The sequence below is a fragment of the Danio rerio genome, chromosome 5 (genome assembly GCF_052040795.2).
Source record: "Danio rerio strain M-AB ecotype USA chromosome 5, GRCz13ab, whole genome shotgun sequence".
NCBI classification, from domain to species: Eukaryota; Metazoa; Chordata; class Actinopteri; order Cypriniformes; family Danionidae; genus Danio; species Danio rerio.
The window spans coordinates 26,412,192-26,437,722 of NC_141025.1; the positions used below are offsets into that span (position 1 = coordinate 26,412,192).

At 34.4% G+C, this 25,531-nt stretch overlaps 1 protein-coding gene and 1 long non-coding RNA gene across 3 annotated transcripts in view; both read right to left on the reverse strand.

Annotated features, from left to right (window-relative positions):
• The window catches only part of rorb (RAR-related orphan receptor B), a 42,395-nt gene extending 23,180 nt beyond the window's left edge, over positions 1-19,215 (reverse strand). Inside the window, 1 exon segment of the mRNA NM_001082856.2 lies at positions 18,976-19,215. Within this exon segment, the coding sequence (NP_001076325.2) occupies positions 18,976-18,982 (7 nt within the window). The 5' untranslated portion in view covers positions 18,983-19,215.
• A 517-nt stretch (positions 19,216-19,732) lies between these two features.
• Positions 19,733-25,531, reverse strand: part of LOC141385815 (uncharacterized) — a 120,330-nt gene continuing 114,531 nt past the window's right edge. Inside the window, exon 4 of one of the 2 annotated variants that reach the window (XR_015491216.1) lies at positions 19,733-20,832. This is a non-coding gene — a long non-coding RNA (uncharacterized LOC141385815). Of the gene's footprint in view, positions 20,833-22,612; positions 23,999-25,531 lie in introns of those variants that run through there. The other variant, XR_015491215.1, reaches the window with a different exon arrangement.

Consider the following 25,531-nt stretch of genomic DNA (forward strand, 5'->3'; position numbering starts at 1 on the left):
AGACATTTGTGCTGCCCATTACATTACAAACCACAGGAGAGGGCAAATTCTTCAGCAGGATAGCGCTCCTTCTTATACTTCAGCCTCTACATCAAAGTTCCTGAAAGCAAAGACGGTCAAGGTGCTTCAGGATTGGCCAGCCCAGTCACCAGTTATGAACATTATTGAGCATGTCTGGGGTAAGATGAAAGAGGAGGCATTGAAGATGAATCTAAAGAATCTTGATGAACTCTGAGAGTCCTGCAAGAATGGTTTCTTTGCCATTCCAGATGACTATTAATAAATTATTTGAGTCATTGCAGAGATGTATGGATGCAGTCCTCCAAGCTCATGGGAGTGATACCAAATATTAATTATTTTTCCACTGCATAATGACTTTATATTCTAAACACTTTATTTCTGTTAAGTAACAAGGCTTTTGTCTAAGCAAAGTCAGACCTTACTGTCCTAACTAAATCATTTAAAATCAAGGCATTATCATATTTTATTTTGATAAAATAAGCGTAATTTAGAGGCCTTTGTCTTTCATATAAGCCACTTATGATACCAAATGATCAACTAGAAGTCAAGTTGTTATTAGTTGTTCCTAAACCTTGGATAGCCGACAAGAATTGTCAGGTAGTGTATTATCTTTCTGTTTTTAAAGATGTTCAATGACTAAAATTTGAATTTTTTTTGTTCAAACAACCAAAATACATTACCTATATTCACTGAGAATCAATAAAAATATTAAATATAAATAAAATATTAGCAATATAAAAATTCATTTTCAATATTGGGTGTATTTATTTATGTTGAGCACTGTATTTCAAAGCATCCAAGTGAGTGTAAACGTTCATAAATGATGGTATTACTGAACAAATGTGGCTGTTCTGGGAGTCTGTGATGCTTCTTTGCCTGTGTCAGTGTTACGCATCAGGGTTAGGCCTATCAGAGGGTTACGTAAGAGAGGGAGTGCAGCGCTGGCGATTCCATGGTTAAGAGGAGCTCAGCCCTGCAGGCTTAGCTGAGGACAGACAGGAGCTGCCGAATACTGCACACATGCTGGACTCACTGCTACAGACAGAGGCTTAGCACACTCAACATACTCAGTCACAACTAAATGACTATTAGGGAGAATACTGATACTACATTTGCGATGGTAGTTTGTGTGCAGTTCACCTAAAAATAAAGTTCTGTAATTGTTTATTCAACATATTTTCCATATTGTATGAAAGTATTTTATATAGAGAACAATTAACTAAATATGCAGTTGCAGAAAAGGGAGACTACTTGAAACGTATCTGTTCCTCTGGATTTCTGGAACGTTTTTTTTTTTTTTTATAAGAATGTTAACTTTCTTTTTAGTGTTTAATATAATTATCCTTTAAAACTTTTGTTGTCATGTTAGGGTTAGGGTTATGTTGTGATCCAACATCTGTGTTGTTCCACACACAAAAGGTACTGTTGTCTACAACTGAACATAAACATCATAAAATATGGCACCTTTTTTTATGAGTAAAAATAATATAAAAATAAAATGCCACAATTTATGTAAATCCCTAGAAATTGTAGTACATGTATCTACTTTAAGATTTTAAATAACATCAAAATTAAATGTCGAAATTTATGGATGAAATAATTCTCCATTGACATACATAAATGCAAAAAAATCTTTGTCTAAGTTGCACTTAATAAAATCTAAGTTGCACTTAATAAAATGTATATACAATAAATAAATAAAAGTGCTTAATGTAATTATATTGTAAGTCATTAAAAGCTTATTGACAAGTGGGCAAAACCAGAGTTTGAAAGATTGTGATTAGTGTTCTAAATATCTGTGGTATGATGTTTTATGTTTCAGTGGTATTTTATTGCTTGTCTTCCATAAGTCATCTAGTAAATCACTATTTTTTGTTATTGCTTAGAAATCAAACAAGAATAAATGATGCACATTCTAATGTACTCTTTTTATCTATCAAAAATAGCCTATATGAGCATAAAATTACAAAACAGGCACTAAAATCATCCAATAAATGTAGTTCATATGACTCATGCTGTATAAAAGTCTTTTGAAGTTATACATAATCATACGAAATCACTGTGAGATCTATTTTAAGCAAAACCATTCAATGGATGGATGATTATTCATCTACAGTTCGTTTTTACAGTCAATTCATCCACAGTAGTCTATGAATCAGAGAGAGCACTTTATGATCATTTTTGTATTCGTGTATTTTGGTTGACAACCTTAAAGGGATAGTTCACCCCAAAAATCTAAATGTACTCAGTATTTACTCACTCACTCTCAAGTGGTTTCAAATCTTTATTAGTTTCTTTTTTATGTTGAATAAAAAAGACTGGAAAAAATTATCGAAAACTTCCATATTAGAAATAAAAACAATGGAAGTTAATGGTAACAGGTTTCCAGCTTATCTCAAAATAACTTGTTTTTAGTTTTTCATAGAATTTTCAGTTTTGAGTGAACTATCCTTTTAATCTGGTTTAATATTAAAAAAAGACCAATAATAGGGTATATGCAAAGCAATCAGAAGGACTTTTATTTTGTCAGTCACCTGGGTCAAATGCTTCTAGTGAACTGCATGCAGTTACAAAATCGGCTAAATTAAAAATGGAAGGTCTGTTTTCTTTAAAAATCAATGATCTTCACTGCCTAAATGATATACTCTATAAAGTGGGTCTCAGAATGTACAAGAAGCACTGCATTAAATAAAATTTTCCTTGCCACGTCTTTAAAATATTTTAATTTATTTTACTCCAGTATCTCCAATGGCATTTCTTGTGCTCGCCTGATGATCCTGAAGGTTGTGTGCATGTAAACGGTTTTTCATCTCGGTTTACACTTCAACAACTCAATGAATGCTGAAGTCTATTTACTGATTATATTTTAATTACATAACAACATTGATTCTTGAAAGCAACTGTATAAAACTGAAAAAGTCACATTAACCGTTCACCGGAGGTTTATCAGTACGGGAAGAAACATTAGCTCTGCATATACCCTATTCTTTAAATATTCAAATTACTGTTCGTTTAACTAAAGCAACTAATCTGGTTTTGTAACAACATCTGATTTTGTCATTTAAATTTATTTTGTGAACTATTCCTTTAATGTGTGTGTGAGTGGAAAAAACGAGCCACACATGCACGTGGCTTGTATAATTGATTCCTAATGATATGAAGCTCTTTTCTGTCCCAAGAGTAGTTCCCTCTCTCTCTAAATAGTTCTTTAATTAGCTTCATTAAAGTGGATATGAGCACCATTGCAACTTAATTTATTATCACACATTACCCACCCGTGCATAGCTGGAGAGCACTGATAAATATTTGCCGTCGATACCAGCTGTCTGGGTGCCAGATGCGTAAAAACAATGTTAAATGATCATCGCTTGTGAATCTCTTGTAAATGAAAACAGCTTTATAATGCTCCAACAGTGTTCTTCCTTTTGTCTCTGCATGCCGCTATATGTTGTGTATTAGTTTGATCAGATCATTAAGATGATATTTGGCAGTTGCCTCAGTTATACCCTAAAAAACCTTGTTTCCGGCATTCCTTCAGGTGAACATGCTGATAATGTCGCTGTCTTTTAATTTTAGCCTGCAGATGGAAGGCCATTTGAAGTCTTTGTTGTGAATCTCGCCTGTATGCACACGATAAGATGTTGTTTTGTCAGTTGGCATGAAGCCCAATGATATTCCAAAGCCTTGTTGGAATATGCTAAACAGTGATACTAATACATCGTGTAGGTGGAGGATTATCTTCAGCGCTCGCACTTGTGAGCATGTCAACAATCCATGTCTCTTTAATAAAGACAAACATTTCAGGCAGTGATCATCATAGTCGTATTGCTCAGTATTGTGCATGGGGCAGACAAATGCGCATGTTTATGAAGGTTGGGTTGGGGTGAGAGGGCAGTTGTAATGGCAGATTGTCACCATTAGGTGGCTCATTGTCCAGATTGACAGTGGCCTCGGGGGAAGTGGCTGCAGAGGGGCAGCATGTGGTGTTCATCCATGTTTTACATCATTTCCTTGAGGGAAAGACTCTCGGATGAAGCCCTGGGCTCTCAGAAACTAAACAGCTTTCATTGTCGGCAACATTAGCATTCTCATTCTGACATTGATCCCTCTGTGTATTGCTATGAAAATAATTAGGCCATTTCCACTGGGAAATAGTTCAGAGATTCCAATTTTCCCCTAACGCTCAGTCTGTTAACATTCTGATATATGTGTCTGACCACCAGCGTAAACATTAATCAAATGGCACTTTATAAAGTCCACAAGTTTTCAACAGTTTAGTTTTCCTAACAACCAAAGTACCCACTTCATTCCGTCTGAAAGTCACTACAGCAGAACTAATCTTCTGGACAGTGTCTTGGCTCATTGATATAATCCTTCCCTTGAAATCCTTAGCATTTGGGTTCTGGCAAGCCATGTAAATAAGCTAATAATTAACGTATATTGTTTTGAATCTCAGTTTTGTGGTCCATTAAAATGTAGTTGCGCTGCGAGTCCTTGTTGAGCATGACAATAGTGCTGTTAGTTGGTTATTTTTTTCCTGTTCCCGCATTTCATGTTGATGTTTATTAATATTAATTCATGGCTATAAGCTAACACAGAGTAAATGGGTTTCAGCAATCCACTTTTTAATAGGCTAATTTTACAACTCGCATAGAGTTAAACAGTTGAGTTTCAACATTTTTGAATCCATTCATCTGATTTCGGGTTCTGGTGCGAGCACTTTTAGTGTAGCTTAGCATAAACCATTGAATTGAATTAGACTAGTAGCATCCTGCTCAAAAATGTAAAAAAAGAGATAATTTTCTTATTTAAAACTTTACTTTTCTGTAGTTACATTGTGTACTAAGACTAAAGAAAAATAAAAATTTAATATATATATATATGTATATATATATATATATATATATATATATATATATATATATATATATATATATATATGTATATATATATGTATATATATATATATATATATATATATATATATATATATATATATATATATATTGTGTCTTGCATGTTTTGTAGCACAAAATACAGTTTTTCCGAAACATGTTTTACTCTAAAATGGCAATAAATAAAGTAACACATCTAAACAAATTTCAAATGTAAGGCTGCACTTTCAAAAAATAAGCTTTTTTTTGCTGTGAAACATTTTTACTAGATAGATCCCATTGCTTTCCGGTGCAGTCATTTTAAAGCCAAAAAGCATGGATGTGACTTTTTTACAGAATGATTTAACACAAAAACATGTCCATGCTTATTTACCATTATAGCAAGTGCCAGAAACTTTACAGAGGTTTGTACCATTGCAATAACGTAAATAAAATAAATTTCTTTTAGTCAAAATATTAATGTAATCAATAATCCCACTACAAACTTTGTATGTGGACCTCAATGTAAAAATGACAGAGTTTTATAAAGTGTTATCTAATGTTTTCTCAAAACCATCTTTCTCTGCTAAAGAAAGGGACAGTTTGCTAGGATTACATCTCTACTCTGTTTATGGTGCCTCTTTATTGTGTATATATAGTAGAGATACAGTAGAAATGTCATTTTTACATATGTAGTGGTGCACATACAGAGTTTGTAGTGTGATTATTGATTCTATTATTATTTTGACTATATATATATATATATATATATATATATATATATATATATATAATATTTGTTGAAGAGGCTGCAGGCATTTCCCCACTGGCTTGTCATCAGCTGTGCCAGACTTGGGCATCTTTGATCTGAGATGTGATTGGCTGCCACAATGAGGCTACAGAAGGGACACACTGGCACATATCCAGCATCTGAAGAATATTGCACTACATATCTCAAACTATATGCTGTAGCACTATACATACTGTGTGTGTCTTTAAATAAATTGTATTGGTTTTATAGGCATTTGTAAGATAGATAAACATTTATTGAAGGAAGTCTTCTGTATTTTTTTGATCTAAAAAACTTAGCAAAAACAACATTATCTGAGCTTTTAATCCCTTATACCCCCACATGTGTTTTATGCCTGCCTGATGCTGGTCTTTTAACTGCTCAGTCAATGTGGATAAAATCTGGTGGATCGGGCATTCTCTTCACTGGCACATACATTGTGGAATTCTCAAAATGCACATTTGTACTGTACAGATCCAAAGTTGTGCATTTTAAGATAAATATTAAAATCCAAAAAGTAAACATTTTTACCTCACAGAAACTTAAAGGACCATAAGTCCACCTTTTAAAGAAACAATATACACCTGTTAAAATCAAAAGTGTACCTTTTGAAGAGGTAGTTTTTGTACCTTTATTTTTGAGAGTGGATGTACAGTACATGTAATGCAAAACAATTGTACTGCAATACAAGGCAAAATTTCATAGCAATATCTCATAAATTAATGATATATTATTCTGTTTGTTTCCTTATCATGTGTCCTGTCTCCCTAAGAGGTACAAAAAACACAATGTAATTTAGTAAGATTGTCAGGAAATAACATAGCTGACAGCAGAGACTGTGTGATCACCTGTGATTTTACTGCTGTCAACGTGGACATCTTTTAATCTCAATGACTAAACTGAATTACTGAAATCCATAAAAACAGAGACAAAATTATAAAAAGTTAAAGAGTAGTTTTTTAAATTTGTAATTAATTAATTAGTAATAATTTGTAGATTTACAGCACAATTGTGATTGTTAATTTACCGTGCACTTGTACATTTTACAGTATTACTGGCTACCAAAATAACCAGTAATACTCAATTTTCTACAGTGTGGGTTTGACCATTTACTAGACACAAAAGGGTGCACGCTCTATCGGTCTGACCTTTATGACCTGACGGCCCTTCGAAAACAACCTCATTGACCTTGCAACCTCTGAACTCTCTTTAAGACATGTGTGTGTGTGTGTGTGTGTGTGTGTGTGTGTGTATGTGTGTGTGTGTGTGTGTGTGTGTGTGATGACAAGCCATCTGTTACACAAGAAAACCACCACTTCCCCTAAGTACAGTCTTACACAATGTTTTTTATTATAGAATTATTTATATTAATTTTATTAGTTATTTTTATTTAAATTACTTCATTTTAACTTATGTCAGCTGTAGTAATTGTCATCATTTTATTTGTCTTATGTTTATATAGGTTTAGGTCATTTTAAGCATTAGCAATTTGTAATAATTTATTTTAATTTTCAGTATAGTTTCAATTTCCAGTAAATATTTCTGCTTTAGTTATCACTGATTGGTTATTTCTGGTCGAAAGTGACAGTTAATGGTATCAGCTTCTTAGAGCAAGGTCTGTCACTGTGGCCCAATGGGTCGTGTATGTGTGTGTGAGTGTCAGCGTGTGTATATTTGTGTGTGCAAAGTGGGTTAGTAAGTCACTCAGCCTAAGGGCAGCATAACAGTGTTATATCTGAGTGTTTGAACTCTTCCCAATTGCATAATCCTACATGATTGGCCAAATCATATCTAACTTAATGTAAAAATAATTTACTGTGAAAAAAGTTTCGTCAAGTAACTGTTGTGGTATTCTTTAACCCCCATAATCTATTTCCACAATTCCGTTTGGAGAACTGTTCATTTAAAATTTTATCAATTCTATAATATCTATAATATCAGTTCTATATATATGTCTCTATATATTTATCAGTTATATATACACTACCGATCAAAAGTTTGGGGTCTGTTTTTTTCATGTTTTTTTTTCAAGAAAAATATTCTATTTATAATGATGGCATTTATTAAATGTACAAAAATGTTAAATTGTTACTTATTAATTAAATATTTATTTATTACTTATTGTATGCATTTTTAAATGAAATTATTAGTCGAGTCATTTTTGCTTTTATTACTATTACCATTAGTAATAATAACAATAATAACAATCATTATTATTAGTGACTTCTGAAGAATCATGTGACTGAAGACTGGGGTAATGAAGCTAAAAAGTCATCTTTAAATTCCCTGGATAAATAATTAAATTAAATTATAAACTACTTTTGATCAGTTATTTTATAGTGCAATAACATTTCACAGTTTTACAATTTTTACTGTGTTTTTGATCAAATAAATCCATCTTTGGTGAGCAGGAGAAGTTTATTTTAAAATGTGTAGAAATCCTACTAACCCCAAACTTTTGACCGGTAGTGGATAAATTTTTCAGCTACTTCTTTGAAGTACAATGAAATATACATTCACAAAAACATGTTTTCTGACAAAACCAAATGAAAATAACATAAATCTTCAACGAAGGCTGATTGGAAATACGTGCCCAGGGCTATGTTTTTGAAAAAAACGTTGCTCCGGCGATGTTTGCCTTCAGCTTGTGTTGACAAATTCACCACACCACAGTCTACATTTTTTTTCCAAAAGCAAATGAGTAGAGAAAACCCCTGTCATATTGCTTTTCTACCTGGTCTTTGAAACCACTCACCACCAAACTCAAACCAGCTTCACTCTACGTACCAAATGTCTCACTGTATAAGACGAGCTACTGAGCAAACTGACCAATCTGCAAAAGTCGTCCATATATGGAGATAAGCGGGCAACACAAACACATTCAGTTACAAATCACAGATGCATACAAGTTGTTTTTGCTGCATTTATTTAGTGCTGCGTGAAAAACTACACAACAAAAAATACAATTGAAAATATTACATTTAAAATTGTATTATTGTACAATGTCTTTATCAACAAACTTAAGTCCTAAAAAGTGTGTTAAATATGGCCAAGATATTTTTTTTTTCACGAGTCCACAAGTGTTTTTGACATTCAATGTTAAAAACATAACCTAGTTTTTTCTGTTGAGAAAAAATAATATTTAAAAAATATGCATTTTAAGGGCTCTAAAGCACTTTAAACTGTGCAGTTTTCATCATTTTTAAGAAACTCTTTAAAACAGACCTGAATGCTTTATAAGGATTAAACAAACTAGGTCTTATTTCATATTTTAATTATTGAGTTTTCTTCACAACTGACATGTTATTATTTTTAAATTTAATTTAAATATCTTTTTGTTTTGAATTTAAATCACATTACACTTTATGGAAATGTCTGCTTCAGTCAGCAGCTAATTAAAGATTTTTATATTTAGATACCTAATTTGGCTTGGTATTCATCAAAATGTCTCTAAATGTTGGTATCTCACTGTGTGTGTATGTGTGCGTCTGTGTGTGCGTGCGCCTCTTTACGGCTTCCCTCTCAGGACGGGATGGTAATAGCTCGCCTTAGGCCACAATTTAATTCCATGTAACGAGGTCCTTCCCCAAAGTGGCCCCAGGAGCCCCTCTCTGAAAGAAGCAAATTGATCAAAATCTAAGGGCCTCTCTTCACCTGAGAGCACAGTCTCTCGCTCTCTTTCTCTCTCTGTCAAGTTCATCTCCCTTCATCTCAGTTTCCTTATCTTAAGCTTTCTCTAAGATCACTCTTGCTCTTCTAAATCTCTGTAAGGGCCTCTTTTTCAAAAGCTCACACGAACGGTTCAATTACATACATATTTGTTCGACATTTTCACTTTACATTTCGTGCTGTTGCTAAAGTCATTTTCCTAGGGGTCTTCTTAAAACGGATACAATGACATTAGCATGCTTTAAAAATCTGTTTCAAAGAGTTAGCTGCATACAGACAACAACTGCAAAGGAGCTCTGTGAAGGTGTAATGGATCTGAACTTATGAAATTTCTGTGGATATTTTTTTAGGTTTATAGTCTGAAACTATGCTGAAACCAGAGGGAAAATTAAGAAATATTTAGGATTACATGTTGATAATAAAATAAGCAAACTGATCTTGAGATTCTTTGTACTGATGATCAGATATTATTGCTTCCACAAAAGCACAAGAAGCTCTTTGATCCCTGTTTTGAAATAATCCAGTTTTCACAAACCTTTAAAGTTCAGAATTCATCTTAGAAATGCACAGATACAGTTGAAGCCAGAATTATCCCCCCCCCCCCCCCCACCCCCAATTTCTGTTTAACGGAGAGAAGATTTTTTCAACACATTTCTAACATAATAGTTTTAATAACTCATCTCTAATAACTGTAGTAAACTGTTAAAAATAGATAAAGATAAATAAGATAAAATTAATTTTATCTTTGCCATGATGACATCTTTTTCAAGACACTACTATACAGCTTAAAGTGACATTTAAAGGTTTAACTAGGTTAATTAGGTTAACAAATGAGACTTTCTTTAGAAGAAAAAATATTATCAGACATACTGTGAAAATTTCCTTGCTTTGTTAAAGATTATTAGGGAAATATTTTAAATAGAAAAACAAAATAAAAAATCAAAGGGGGGCTAATAATTCTGACTTCAACATTTTTGGCCATTAGGAATAATCTCTTTATATTTGAAAGCTGATAAAATAAATATATACAGACTAAAAATAAGACAAATATAATTCTTAATATGATTTGTTTAAGCTTGACTATGAAAACAAAATGCAAACAAAGATTGTGGACAATTGGTTTATCTGCAGAAAAAAAGAAAACTGCAAGAAAGTATATCTAGTTTGTTATTTTTGCTCATTGCTTCTTTTATTCATCATTGCAAATTGGAATTCCCATATCCCATTTACTTTTTCAAAGTAAAATTCTTCCACATTGCCCAAATTTAGCAAAAACTTTTTTTAAAGTGTACATTTGCTCCATGTGACGTTTTACATAATGTAGAAGGTATCAAACAAAATGCCCAAGGCCAGCAGTACACACCTGAAATGGTTCTACCAGCAGATATAATCCATAAATTTATATAAAAATAGTCCGGATTCAATAAAATATAATTAATCAAATATTAATTTATCAACTAATACTCATATGGCAGTATCTGTATATAAATGTAAATTAAAAATGTAATTTACTAAATGCATTTACTCTAATGGTCTTAGACTTTGTAAGGCCAAATAAGCACCAGGTTTTCCAGGCTCACTCACACTAACTCACAAAAAACAGTAGAAATTGTACACACTGTAAATTACAATAAACACTCAAATGTGTTTAAATGATTAAGTCATGATATCAAGTGCAGTTCTGGCAAACAGTCAATTTAAGAACTGTCAAACTTAGCAAATTAATCCAATCCAAGTGCACCCTCACTTTAAAACAGCCCCTAATTTGTCTTTATTCACCCCCTAAGATCCAATTTCTATTAGTTAAACTTCCCGAAACTTTCAAACAATACTGGAAAACACTGCATCACCACCACTCTAAATAATATATATGATTTACTATGGTTATTTAGGCTACAAGCTAAAGAGCTGCATTTGTATACTGTTTTATATTTAATTATTAGTGTTTGGTCTTTTTTTATGTAAGAATATGCAGGAGGTATACATATTAGGATCACACACAAAGAGAACAAAACAACTAAAAACATATGAAAAACAACAACAGCAACAATACTATAAATTAAATATATAAATAAATAAATATTGTTTGGTCTTTACCTAATTCTGCTTATGTTATTCTGCTAGTTGGGACCTTCCAACAGAAACTTATGGCAAAAACTTTTTGTTTGGTGTCGAACTCCTATTTTTACCATCACATTTATACTTTAAAAAATGATTTTTCTCATCCCTCGATGGTGGTTAGGTTTAGGGGTATGGGGTATTGGGATTTGCCTCCTTTTTAAAACTGTATGTTTTTTGTACAAATGAAATCATATGAATGCATACAATTTAGCCTCCCTCTGGCAATATGGAAAATAGCTCATGATATCATGAAAATAGCTTACTTCCCCATGATATCAAGCTGGATCTTTCTATTTTTGTGACATAAGACTGCAGTATATAAATATTTCTGTCATTTGTAATTCAGAGGTATTTTCCAAAAATGTACATATTAGAATTGCATTATGGGACCTTGATCTTTGTTTCGGTGCAATTTAATGTTATTTTTAATGTTAAAATTACTTTAGTTGTAATTTTTAATTAATTGACATATCCTTGTATTTAGGATATTTTGCATACAATATATTAACTATTTAAAAAATCTATTATTTATTATATTATAAATCTATTGAGTAAGTCTTACTTTTAAATCATAGCACAATATTTTCAGCATTAAAAGATATTGGTGTACAGATTAAGGTCCAACAAATCAGGTTGGCACTTAAAAAAAATCTGAAAACAACTGTAAATCACAAGAATTGAAGCTGTAAATTAACATTTGTATAATGTGTTCCTATATTATGTATGTCCTATTATGAATATATGACCTATATTATATATTATGCATAAGAGATCAGATTTTTAAGTTTTATTATTATTGTTAATAATACACCAGACATATATTTAAGATATTTTAGCGTATAGTTCTGAAATTTTTTTTTGTTTCAGCCAAAACCTGATAATGTAATCATCAATATAAAATAATATCTTCAGCTATTTTCTCAAATAATGTACTTTAGTCTAAAAGCAGGCACTGATGTGGACTGGCACTGCTTTCTTGCCTCTCCACTGCACTATAATCGTGTGAGTTTCTATGGACCTCAAACTGGACATGTCTGTCTTGACATGTATGACAAAACAAGTCTGTGCAAACAGATTTTCTGATGCAACTGAAAGTGAAAGGAGTGGAAACTAACTGTGAGCAATGGGCACACAAGCCCACTACATATGAGAGAGAAAGAGAGAGAGAGACAGAGAGAGAGAGAGAGAAATAGCTGCACTCTAGATCCGATTTCTGTTACATAACTGTGTTTTAATTCTTTCTAAAGCACAAGACAGAATTTCTCTTTCCTTCTTGCCTGAGGTGGAGGTCTTTCAGTGCAAAGTTGCTATCTGACCACTATAGATCGTGCTGAACTGACTTCCGGACATAAACCCATGAAATTCATACCATATGTATGTTTGTCATGTGTGAGGACGTTCTCCAGTGGTGTCAGCTTATCAAAGCCTCAGGTGCCACTCTCCGAAGCACATATAACTGAATGAATGAACACCTATCGAAAGGCGAAACCAGTCAAAGAGAACTAATAAAACCCGCATGCAGCAAAGCAGAGAAAACATGCAGAAATGTCACCGCTGCAGTACCACAGGGAGGAGAAAATGCAAACATTAAATAGACACATTAACCCTTACGATTGAGGCGCTCTCAGGGCTGCTCTCTCATGCACACTCAACCATCTCAAACAAGGGCTCAGCAAACAGATGACACACTCTAGTCCACACATTCCCAGTCGATAGCGAAGACGTGCTCACAGAAACACTACAGGGAACGAAGCCGTCACACTCGGAAATAGATGTCAAGATGCTATCTGGCTGACATTATGTAGTCACCTACAAGGAAAACTTTGATGTGCAGTATTTATTATTAAGAGTGTAGATATCACAGCACTGTAAACGGATGGAACAAGGTCTGCAATATACTGAATGGATTAGGTTTGCGCTGGCTGTGCATCTCTGTTTCTGTCTCACTTTGGGGGATTACATCTCTTGGTTTTCTTTGCGTAATCTTTCACAGGTTATGTAAGTACAAGCCATTAGTCAGCAAACCAGCTACAACAAACAAATGACCACATGATATTAGGAACAAAATAAATGTGGGCTTCCAACTTGAAGCTTGTCTTGAAATTTTTTTGGTTATAAAAGTTAAAAGTCCGGAAAGAGTAAGATTTTAATTTTGTTGCTTCTGCTCAATACGGGCTGCATTGACATTTGACCAAAACTGTAATAAAACAGTAATAAAGTGACAGATTTAATGTATAAATGATCTAATTAAAAGTCTTCCTGTGATTCAAGCTGAATTTTTAGCATCATTAGACAGTCTTCAGTGCCACGTGATCCTCAGGAATAATTCTAATGTGTTGAGACTTTATGCTGCATAATAACAATATGATTATTATCATTTTAAACTGATAAACATTTTAATAATAATAACAAACAATCAGATAAACAGATTTTATTGATTTTTCTTATTTCAAATAATGCAGATAATTATCAAATACAGGGCATAAACATAAAAGCAGAACGATACAAAATAAACAAATACAATAAATAAATAAATGACGTCATATAAATTGAGTAAGTACGCCAAACCAAAACACACAGCTACAAGAAAAAAAAAAGGGGGGGAGGGGGTGGGGTTGCTGCTAATATAATAGCCTAATTTATTATTTTGTCTCCTTACATGTTTGCTAGCATTGTGGGTCGCAGAAATTCAGTAATTTTCCCCATTTTTTATATCAAAATAAATTTCCATTCTTTTATGTAAACTGTAAGGGAGTTTTTCAAAAGCTGCAACTCGTCCTTACTCTGAGATCCACTCGAAGATCGGAGGTCTACTGGAAAATTTCCAGTTTTTAACAATCACCCATCTGCCTGGCATGATACAGCTCTGTATCCACTGTGATTCAGCTTTATTCATCTGGCTTAAGGGACAGGGGTTAACAAATACAGTTGAAGTCAGAATTATTAGCCCCCCTGTTTATTTTTCCCCCAATTTCTGTTTAACGGAAAGAGAACTTTTTAATACATTTCTAAACAACAGTTTTAATAACTCATTTCTAATAACTGATTTATTTTATCTTTGCCGTGATGACAGTATATAATATTTGACTAGATATTTTTCAAGACACTTCTATACAGCTTAAAGTGACATTTAAATGCTTTTCTAGGTTGATTAGGTTAACTAAGGTTAGGGTAATTAGGCAAGTTATTGTATAATGATGGTTTGTTACGTAAACTATCAAAAAAAAAAAAAAAAGCTTAAAGGGGCTAATAATTTTGACCTTAAAATAGTTTTCAAAAAAAAAAATGTAAAACTGCTTTTATTCTAGCCGAAATAAAACAAATAAGACTTTCTCCAGAAGAAAAAAATATTATCAGACATACTGTGAAAATTTCCTTGCTCTGTCAAACATCATTTGGGAAATATTCAAAAAAAGAAAAGAAAAAAAATCAAATGTAGGCCAATTATTCTGACTTCAACTGTATAAGCTCGGGCAAAAGTCATTTTGGGTCTGCAATATCTTTACAAGATATTCATGCACCTCTCTCCAAAAATATTGTACTTCTTGGCATTGCCATAAAAAAAGAAATTGGTCACCTGCTTCTTCTTGGCATTACCTGCATTCTGGGTTGTTTTTGAAACCTGCAATGAACAGACTCTTAGGAGTCCAGTAAAATCTATGTAAGATTTTTTTCTCTAGACATTAATTTTAAATTCCCATCAATTTTTCTTTAGTTCTTATCTTCAAACGTGCATCCCAAATATGTTTCCCATATTATCTTGACTGCAGAGCTAATATTTTGACTCTTTTGACTAACGAGTAGCTTCATGGCCAATACCTATAATATTGCAGACCATGTTATCAGTATTTTCAACATTAGGAGAATTTGAAGGGGAGCCAAAGACATTTGAGAGCAAATGTCTCAACTGTAGATACTTCTAGAGCTGATTATTAAATGTGATTGTCTTCTTAATTCACTGAAACTCTCCGGATATAACAGTAGTTGCAATGTATTGATAGTTTTGCTTGGTTATTGTTGGCCTGCTGCCTGCTTAGATTTAGAGCAGTTTGCAATGCATAATCCATGTTTGTTATGTGGTCATGGTGTCAAACAATGCTGTATTTATTGATCTGCCTCTAAACTTTAACCTTAAGTTTACTAAAAGATTGCCCAAACTTACAGCAAAAAACATGTATCAGGTACATCCTACATTTTAGACAGCTATAATATCTATACACATGATTTATGTTAGTTTACAGTAGAAATAAAGCTCAGGGTTGATGCATATTGATCCTGCTCTTCTCTGAGCTGAGCCACGCAACGTCAAGCAGGTCGATAGAGAGATGGCCTCTCACTCCGGACGCCAATGTGATGCTAAAAGCTATTGGCATTGGGAGTTCATGCGTGACAGTCTCTCTTTTGTGTTTGAGCTGGAGCAAGGACTGAAATGAGCATGGACAAAGCAACAAGGCAACGCAGCTAAGAGACATGCATGGACATCATAACGTAATATGAAGTAAGCACAGGCCAGATGTGTTTCTTATAAAGGCACCTAAGCAAAACAGGGGTCAGACAATCAAAACGTGTTGTGTTGTGTTGTTTATGCGTGTGCGCAGTGTGAATGTGATCTGTGTGTGACAGGAGTTGTGGGAAAACTAAAACCAACTCTGAAGCAGCACTGCACTCTGTAATGGAGAAGACGGGGGATTGGAGCGGATGTAGAGCTAAAGTTACGAGATTGGGTACCACAGTCCACAGTCCATCAGATATACGCAAGTCCATCTCTGATCAATGAAGAAACCTGATAAAAGTTTGGACCAATAACACACAAACAAACAAGCCAGTGCACTTCTGCTGTTACAGTCACCTTAGTCACTTTTCTACCTCTTATAAAACCTGTTTTAGTACAATGTAAATGTAATGTTCGCATATAAAACCAAAAGAGACATTTTAGATTAGTTTCATGTTATTAAAATAAAATTTAAAAAATTATAACTGTTAAAAGAGAAGTCCCCTGAAAGTAAAATTTTGTAATAGCATATACCACATGGCTCTACTTTATATTTCTATTTTATAATTATAATATGATGTGCTCTGAACTTTTGGTGTATGGAGAGATGCAATGAAACTGACTGAAACTTAACATCTCCTTATTCCACTGAACAAAATAAAAAGAAGTTTAGTTTTGGAACAAAGTGAGCATGACTAAATAATGACAGAATTATTAGTGTTTCGTAGGTAGCCTAAATATTCTAGCCATCAAGAAAAAACAACAACTTTTTTGTCTGCATAAATCCAAAACAAGCTCAAATGTGAAATGAACAGATTCAACTATATTTATTAGAATATAATCTCAAAGTTAAGGGTACAAAAGCTGTCACTGAGTCATTGTCTTTTCAAAAGTCACTTTTTTGCACCTTTAAGGTACAATATGGACCAATTTAGGCTCTAATATATAACTTTAAGGTACCAAAATGAATTATGTAGTTGCTAACATGTACACTTTAATTAAGTGAACCTTCACTGTGTGTTAATATACATTTTTCAACAAATAATTATATTTCAATTAATTACAGTAAATCAACTGCCTGCGGTAGATTCATTCGATTTTATTATCCTCATTTCATCAACTAAATTGTCCTCTGTCGGACGATTGAGAAACACGATGTTCATTTAAAACAAAAAGGTTAGAAGCAACAAAAACTTTGTACTGTTTAATATCATTACTAATTAAAACAAATACAGAAAATGTTCCCGACTTGTCATACACTAAGTAGCCTAATCTAGTCTGTAAAACCTTGTGTTTCGTATTTTGAAATGTCAATGCAAATTGAAAATAACTGGATTTAAAAAAAAAGACTATAAGGTACGTAGATTAAATTTGTATATCTGATTACCTCACGACGAGTTGGTTGAACTGTTATTTGAAAGCACGAGGCCCGCGCGCTCTAGACTGCGATGAGTGTCGGAGAGTCGGGCTCGGTGAGGCCCCAGACACTGATGTGATTCTTTCTGACACGGTCCTCTGGGGCACGGAAACAGAGACGCAGAGAGCTGCTCTGGGGGCGTGTATTGGTTGTGACAGAGATGGAGAAATTGAGTTTTTGGTGTTTCCCAGGGCGTGCGCGCTCAACTCCGAAAATACATCTGCTTAGAAACTTAAAGATGTTCACTGTTTACAAACAATGTGGATTCGACAGTCTAGGAAAAAAACATTGTTTGTTTAAGATATTTTAATATTAAATGAATACTATCGAATGACAAAATGGTCACAAATCAGTGTTTTTGAATTAATCAGTTGCCTAAAATCAAAATATTTTAATTTGAACAGTGTATTAGGCTTGCACTTTTATATCTGTATCTTTTTTTAATAATTCTTAATGTGTGTATAAATGCTGTGATAAAGACCTGCCTATGAACTTGACACAATTTAAACATTTTCAAATGTTTAAAAAGGTTTTATCGCCTCTCCAATATAAAAACGGTATAAAGCACATTTAAAGTAACCTATCATAACAAATATTGCAGCGCATGAATAGATAATGAATAGATAACTCTCTTATCCATAAAGTAGCATGTATAAATGAAAGTGTTCTGACTTTAAATAATATAAATTCTAAGCCACATTCTTCACATCCTTTTCGCACCTTAATACTGAAGCTTTTTTTTCATTACAAAACGTCTTCAGACACTTTTTTTTATTAATATATAAATTCCATATTATTACAGGTGCAGTGGCAATAAGTCTGAAAGAGCGCGTGGGATGGGCAGAGCGCGCGTGTGTGAACTGTGCTCGTGCGGACTCTGATGCTGCACTTCGACGCTTTCAGCGCGCAGCGGCGCCTGACTGACGGAAATGGGTCAGTAGACCGCACCACCCTAACACTAACCCCACTACACCCACACCAGTGGTCTGCCTTAAAATGTTACCCACCACACTTTTAAAAAAATAGCATGGGGAAGTTTTCACGCAGCTGTTTCCATTAATCTGCTGACCTGTATAAAAACCACTTCCCTTCATTTGCAAACCTGTCTAATTAAAAAGCTGCAATTTCTGACATGCACATTCAACTCAAAGACCAAGGTTCAAGGTAATATAGGCTACATAAAATTGCATTTCAGTGCAAAGTCTTTATAGTATCGTAAATTAATTTACACTCTTTAGCAAAGTTGTAGTAGAGTGAAGTCTCACATGAACTGTCCTGAGAAAGTCGCGTGTATTACTCCATAAACACAAGACTGGGAATGGTGCGCGGTTTATTTCTCTTTGTAGGTTTTCTGTTCGTATGACTGTAAAATAAAGCTGACCAAAACAGACTTTTTCCCCCAACATGCACGTTACTCTAAAATACTTCTCCATCATAAAAAAAAAATCACTTCAGTATGACTTTATTAAACACACATCTTCCTAAAGGAACGTTGACAAGACTCGGGAAGATAATATTATAAAAACATAAATAAACAAACACTCTATTCTTCATTATTCAAATGAGCTGTCACAAACAGTTGTATTCCTACCTCGCATAGTGTTGGCGACTCGCTCCCGAACGCGTCAGTCATGAAGAAACAAACAGAAAGAAACAAAATCCTCGGTAGTGTAGTTTGGTCTCGTCAAAGTGGGTGACTACTGTGCAAAACCATTCCAGAGGTGCGTGAAGCGGTGCTCGGACTCTTCAGTTGTGCGGTAAGGCCAGCATGCGGGTTTTCACATGACATCTGCGAGCGCGTATACCCAGCGAAGGTTTTCACTGTCTCCGTGAGCGCAGGGAGAGCGCGCACAGGCTCACGGCGGCTCGGATTGGACTGACACTTTTCGCTCCTCCCACTTTCTAGCGTCTTCAGCAGCACTAAGCAGACACGGGCACTGCGCGGGGCTTTGAGTTCGCGCACAGACTGATCTTTACCCCGCCGTTTTTACATCAACAGTAATTTTTAAAGCATCCCTGTCACACCTTTCGTGTTATATTCAGTTGTTGTTGTTTTTCCTAGAGTATTTTTTTTTAAGAAAAGGTATAGCCTAGAGGTTTTCTGAATGCAAAAGAGGAATTGTGCTGCGTGGATATTGTGTGGATACTTAGTTTTTTTGGACATATGTATTTATATTTTGCCGATTATATTTACCAAACCTTTTAGTTTTTTTTCTATGGGATCTAAGTACTGCGAGGTACCTTAAGCATCAAGTGAACATTTCCAAAGCACAAAATGTTATTTATAATGATTCTCTGGATTTTTTAAAAGTGTTCTTTACTTAGAAATTATGGTCTTTAACATATGTGAAAGTGAAATGCAATTTTATTTGTTTAATTAAGACACAATATTCCACAAATGCACTAATTGAGTGTCCTGTTATCCTTTTAATACAAAATAACTGCAAATTATTCTTTCAGATACAGTGTACAACATAGAAGGCATGAATATATAAGCAAACCACATCTGAGATTTATCTGATCTTTAATTAATGTGCAGTACTGAAAGTAAAGTTAATGTATGATATATTATGCATTACATCAGGTGTCATATAAAAGGCAGAATTAACCCTTATATGTCAAGTTTATACCATTAAGTTCTATTTCTTCAGGGCGTCATGGTGGCGCAGTGGGTAGCCTCATAGCAAGGTCGCTAGTTCGAGCACCGGCTGGGTCAGTTGGCATTTCATGTTCGAGTTTCCTCCGGTTTCCCCCACAGTTCAAAGACATGTGCTATAAGTTAATTGAATAAGCTAAATTGGCCATAGGGAAAGAGTGTGTATGGGTGTTTCCCAGTGTTGGCTGCTTAAAACATATGCTGGATTAGTTGGCGGTTCATTCGGCTGTGCCGACCCCTGATTAATAAAGTGACTCTGCTGAAGAAAAATAAATGAATAAATATTCTTCTTCACAGTACAAAATAAAATGTAATGAATTAATTGTAAGTAAATTGCACAACATTATTGTCATATTCTAATTGAGTAAAGTCAATGCTAAAATAACTTTTTGTTAGATTATATAATGTATTAACCATCAATTTATACAGCAAATAGCTAGGAGAGTGTGAAATTGCCCACTGCCTGTCTGTGTGTCTATTGGGGGGGAGGAGGAGACAGAGACTGAGCCACAGACCCATCCAGGGAAAGGCAGAGACTAACTGCCCAGAGCACATCACCACTGACCTACATTTCTCCCACCCCTCCACCCTCTTTTTTATTTTCCATTTCCCCTGTATGAACAAACTCATAATTGTGATGTAATGACAAAAAGCAAGCATGACAATAAAGCCAGACCAGTCCATTGGAGATTGTAAGGCACTGTCCTGGAGTGACAGCACTGTTGTTGAACAAAAAGCTTTTTCGGGCTATTCAGGAAAGGGCTGAGTGTTGCGAAAAGAAATGCATGTAACCTGTGAAGTGGAATAGATAGGTTATAGTGCGTGCAACCCTTGTGAAATCAAAATTCAATGTTTTGCTTGAAAATGTTTTTCATAAACAGACCTCTAACACACAATCACCATTTTATGTTACAGGGCTGCAGATTAACAGCAGGACCTACAGGAATAAATTAAAGATCCAAAAACGGATGCAGCCATATGGCGTCTAAAAAATGGTCTCAGTAAAGGTAAACATATTTGGCACCGTACACAGGCTTATAAAGGGGCAATGCTAGCTATTCATGTTTGTTGTGCAAAACTTTCATGCTCCTTTTTATTTATTCCATTGCATTTTTTTCCTAGCTTTATGACTGCTATTATACTGCTGTCAAACAGAATTGCTCGGGAAGCTCTAAATCGTGATGTTATTTCACATAAGTACGTCGTTCTCCTCTAACTGGACTGTTGGTCAGGCCACCTCACCGTTAGTCATTATTTTTGAGAGAAGACAGAAGCGAGGTCTAAAGATAGAAGCATTAAATGAGTTGATAGATCTCCCTGGTTTTTAAGGTTAAAGCATATTTGTGCAACTCCTTTGTCCTTGAATCGACCATCAGGAAGTTAACTTAAACATAATTGGATAACTTTCCATTGAAAATAAAAATTAGGCCACTATTTCTCAAAGGGATTCCCCTTAACTCTCACATGACACTTGCCTTTATATCATGCTCTGGAAACAAGCAGGTGTTTTTGAAAAGAGAAGGTTTTGCTGGGAGATTGATTTATTATCATGTAGGCCTACAGAACTTGATGCTTTTTTTGTTACATGCGTTAATTGTTGAATCTCTTTTCTATCACTGCTCAATGTGATATTTAGGGATGTAGATCAGAGATCACTCGATAATTGTCTCCCTTTGCAAATCTAGGTGTCAAATGTCAACATGCAGAATCTCAGGCAAAATCCTTGCTGTGGTAATGAGTTGAGAGAGAGAATGACATTGGCTTTCGGAGAGAGAGAGGGAGAGACAGAGGGGAAAATACACTTGAGAAATTTACAGAAAGATACCACAAGTGACAGAGGCAATTTTCTGGAAAAAAATTACTTCATCATAATTTCAATCCCAAAAAGAATTGGAAAGAAAGCCCTGAAGGAGCCGAGCCGTGTCACCTTGAAAAATGGCAGTGGAAAAGATCACTACACTTCTCCACACACACATGCTCCTGACACACACATACACATGTACACACAATCTACTATGATTAACTCTGCACTCTTTCTTTAGCTACAATTTCGCTTTTGTGCTACGCTCGTTTGACACTTTCATACAAATGCTGCAGTTTCCTCATAGTAAACAGAGAAAATACCTTTTACCATATGTACAGTAATCACAGTATAAACCCTGACAGCTCTCCTATCAAAATTATGGCTAAAACGTAATATAATTAGACGGTTTAAGTTTTGCACACTAATAAATGATCAGATTCAAAATCGTTTCAGCTGGGTGTCAAAATGGCCCGAATAAAGCCAAAGGGACCGTATTATAATTTTATTGCGACACTAATAAAGTTGGAGCTCATCTCATCTGTATCAGCAAGTAATAAGCAGATTTCTCATCAAAGCTCTTAATAAGACCAATCGTGCACAATATAACTGCCTTCCCATCAACATGGTACAGAAGACTGCCAATCAGTTGATTTTAATTGGATTTTTTTTTCTTAATCCATATTTTTTTTCCTCCTACACTCTCTTCTAACAAAGCTATTAAGATATTAAATCTATGTTACTTTGAGTGTGTAGGTTTTTTTTCTTTTTCGTATGACACATTAGAATATCCTCATATGCCCTGAGGCATACTCTCAAAATAATTTCTTCTGCTGATTTAGTTTTCAGAGCCTAATAAATGTTGATGTCGGATATGTTGAGAGAGAATCTTGTACAGAAGCACTGCTTTTAAAGTTTCCGCCTTTGAAAACACTGATCTCAAATCAGAGCACGCTAACACAAAGGCCAACTACTGTGCCATTTATTTTTTACAGTGATAACTTGCTAAGACCATTTTGAACTAATACTTTTATGAATTTAAATGCTTTAAAAATGTCGCTGTGATATTTAAGCCCGAAGTACACTACAGGTTTTTATGTGTATGCAAGGGTTTACATACATAGTACAGTATGTAGTTTGTGATGCAAATTTCAACATCAGAACCAATTTTGTAACTATGTGTGCAGTGAATGCACATGAGATTTTAACTGTTTACACAACATATTTCCATAAAGATCCAACACTAATTGTGAAACAAATTATGTATACTATAAGAATAGAAGCAGAGAAGACAGGATAAATACAACTACAAACTACTAGACAAAAATAAATAAACAAACACCCCCATTGAAAAGCACTGGTGCACTGATTTAAATGATTAATATGTGATGAAGTAAATGCTACAGAAATTAAATGTAAATACTATATTATATTAGATTAAGGTTTATGTGACATGGATTTAAACTCAAAACTTCAGATGCAAAAAAAAAACAAACAAAAAAAACTCTAAATGCTGTCTTAAATTTTCTTGTAAAATTGGCATTTTATAAGGATTCTTTGTGTAGGTTCAGTGATTTCACTTTTATGGCAAAGACTAAGTTATTTTCATTGTCTTCAAAGTGAAATAACTGAGCATAAAGGAGGCTGAGAATTATGCAAATTTTACATGGAAATTTTACATGGCACTTGGCATCTAAACTCTTCAAATGTAAAAATCTGCATTGTAATCAATTGTGAGCTTGAAGATATTAAATATTGAACATGCAGATATACTTGTAATTGTTTTTGTTTATAATGAATCTTTCTTAATTTTGCACATACAATTTAATAGAACTTGCTGAACTTTCTGATTCTGATGTTCCAATGATGCTTAAGGAAATGTTTGCACTTTTTACTTTTTCTATTTCTATTTCCACTGTTTTATAGTTGCTTTTGCTGTTTGGTGCAGGAACTACTCTTTTTGGGTTCATTGTTTGGTCAAAATTATGACATGGTGGCTCAGTGGTAGCATTTTCACCTCACAGCACGAAGGTCACTGGTTTGAGTCCCGGCTGGGCCAGGAATCTGCGTTTGGATGTTCTCCCCGTGTTCACGTGGGGTTGCTCCGGTTTCCCCCGGAGCACTTTCACTGCTGGGTTGCAGCTGGAAGGATATCCGCTGCATAAAACATATGCCAAAGTAATTGACCGTTCATTCCGCTGTGGCGACCACTGATAAACCAGGAACTAAGCTGAAGTAAGGCCGTGATTGTTAACATCCTGTGGTGTTGTGCATCAAATCACTATTGTAACAAGAAATCTGCTGTGTTGTTTAGTTAAATGTTTGTAGCTAAGGCATATTTCAAAGGCATTCAGTGCATAAAACGTCCGGAAAAAGAGAATAAAATGCACTTGAAATTATTGCAAAGTAAACGTCAAAATACTAAGGCTATGTTTACACTTGTGTTTGTCATTTTTAAATGGCATTTATGTCTCTTTGGCAAAATGTCTCCACAGTATACAGATTAAAGCACATGATATGGAAAAAACTTGCCAAAGAAAAAATTATAGGGATGACAATTCTGCCATCATTTATTCACCCTTGACTTGTTCTGGCTCATTCTGAAAATGTAGCCCTGTATACATTTCTTGAGATTGCGAATTACCGTTTAAACCATACGTTTACATACACTCTAGAAAAAGAACATAACCATTTAAAAAAAAAAATGTCTGATGGTAAATCATACTAAACGTTTACTATTTCAGGTCCTTTGGGATTACCTGAATGATTTACATTTGCTAAATGCCAGAATAATGAGAGAATTGTTTTAGAGAATTTTTTATTATTTTCTAGACAGTCAAAAGTTTACATAAATTTCCTTGGTATTTTTTAGCTTTGCTTTTAAACTGTATAACTTAGTTTAAATGTTTTGAGTATCCTTCCACAAGTTTCTCACAATAGTTTGAAGGAATTTTGGCCCATTCCTCCAGACAATATTGGGGTAACTGAGTCAGATTTGTTGGCTGTCTTGCTCGCACAAGATTATTAACTCTGCCCACAAATTTTCTATAGGATTGAGGTCAGAGCTTTGTGATGGCCACTCCAAAACATTCACTCTGTTGTCCTTAAAGCACATTTTAACTAATTTGGCAGTATGTTTAGGGTCATGGTCTGATTGAAAGACCCATTTTTGGCCAAGTTTTAATTTCCTGGCTGATGTCTTGAGATGTTGCTTCAGTATTTCTACATATTTTTTTTTTCTTCATGATGCCACCTATGCTGTGAAGTGGACCAGTTCCTCCTGCAGCAAAACAGCCCCACAACATGATGCTGCAGCCCCCATACTTCAGAGTTGGGATGGTGTTCTTAGGCTTGTAAGCTTTCCCCTTTGTCCTCAAATGTAACACTGGTCATTGTGGCCAAACAATTAAATCTTAGTTCCATCAGACCACAGGACATGTCTCAAAAATTATTCTTTTTCCTAGTGTAATTTAGCAAATCTGGCTTTTTTTGTTGATTTTCCCATGTTGTCACACAAGGAAGCAGTGTGTTTGAGATTTTCCTTAAATACTATTCTACAGTTGTGCCTCCAACTTACTTAAATGTTGTCAATTAGCCAATCAGAAACTTCCAAAACCTTGACACCATTATCTGAGCTTTTACAGAGGCATAATAACCTTATTGTATGTGACTTTCTGGAAAAGTTTTAAC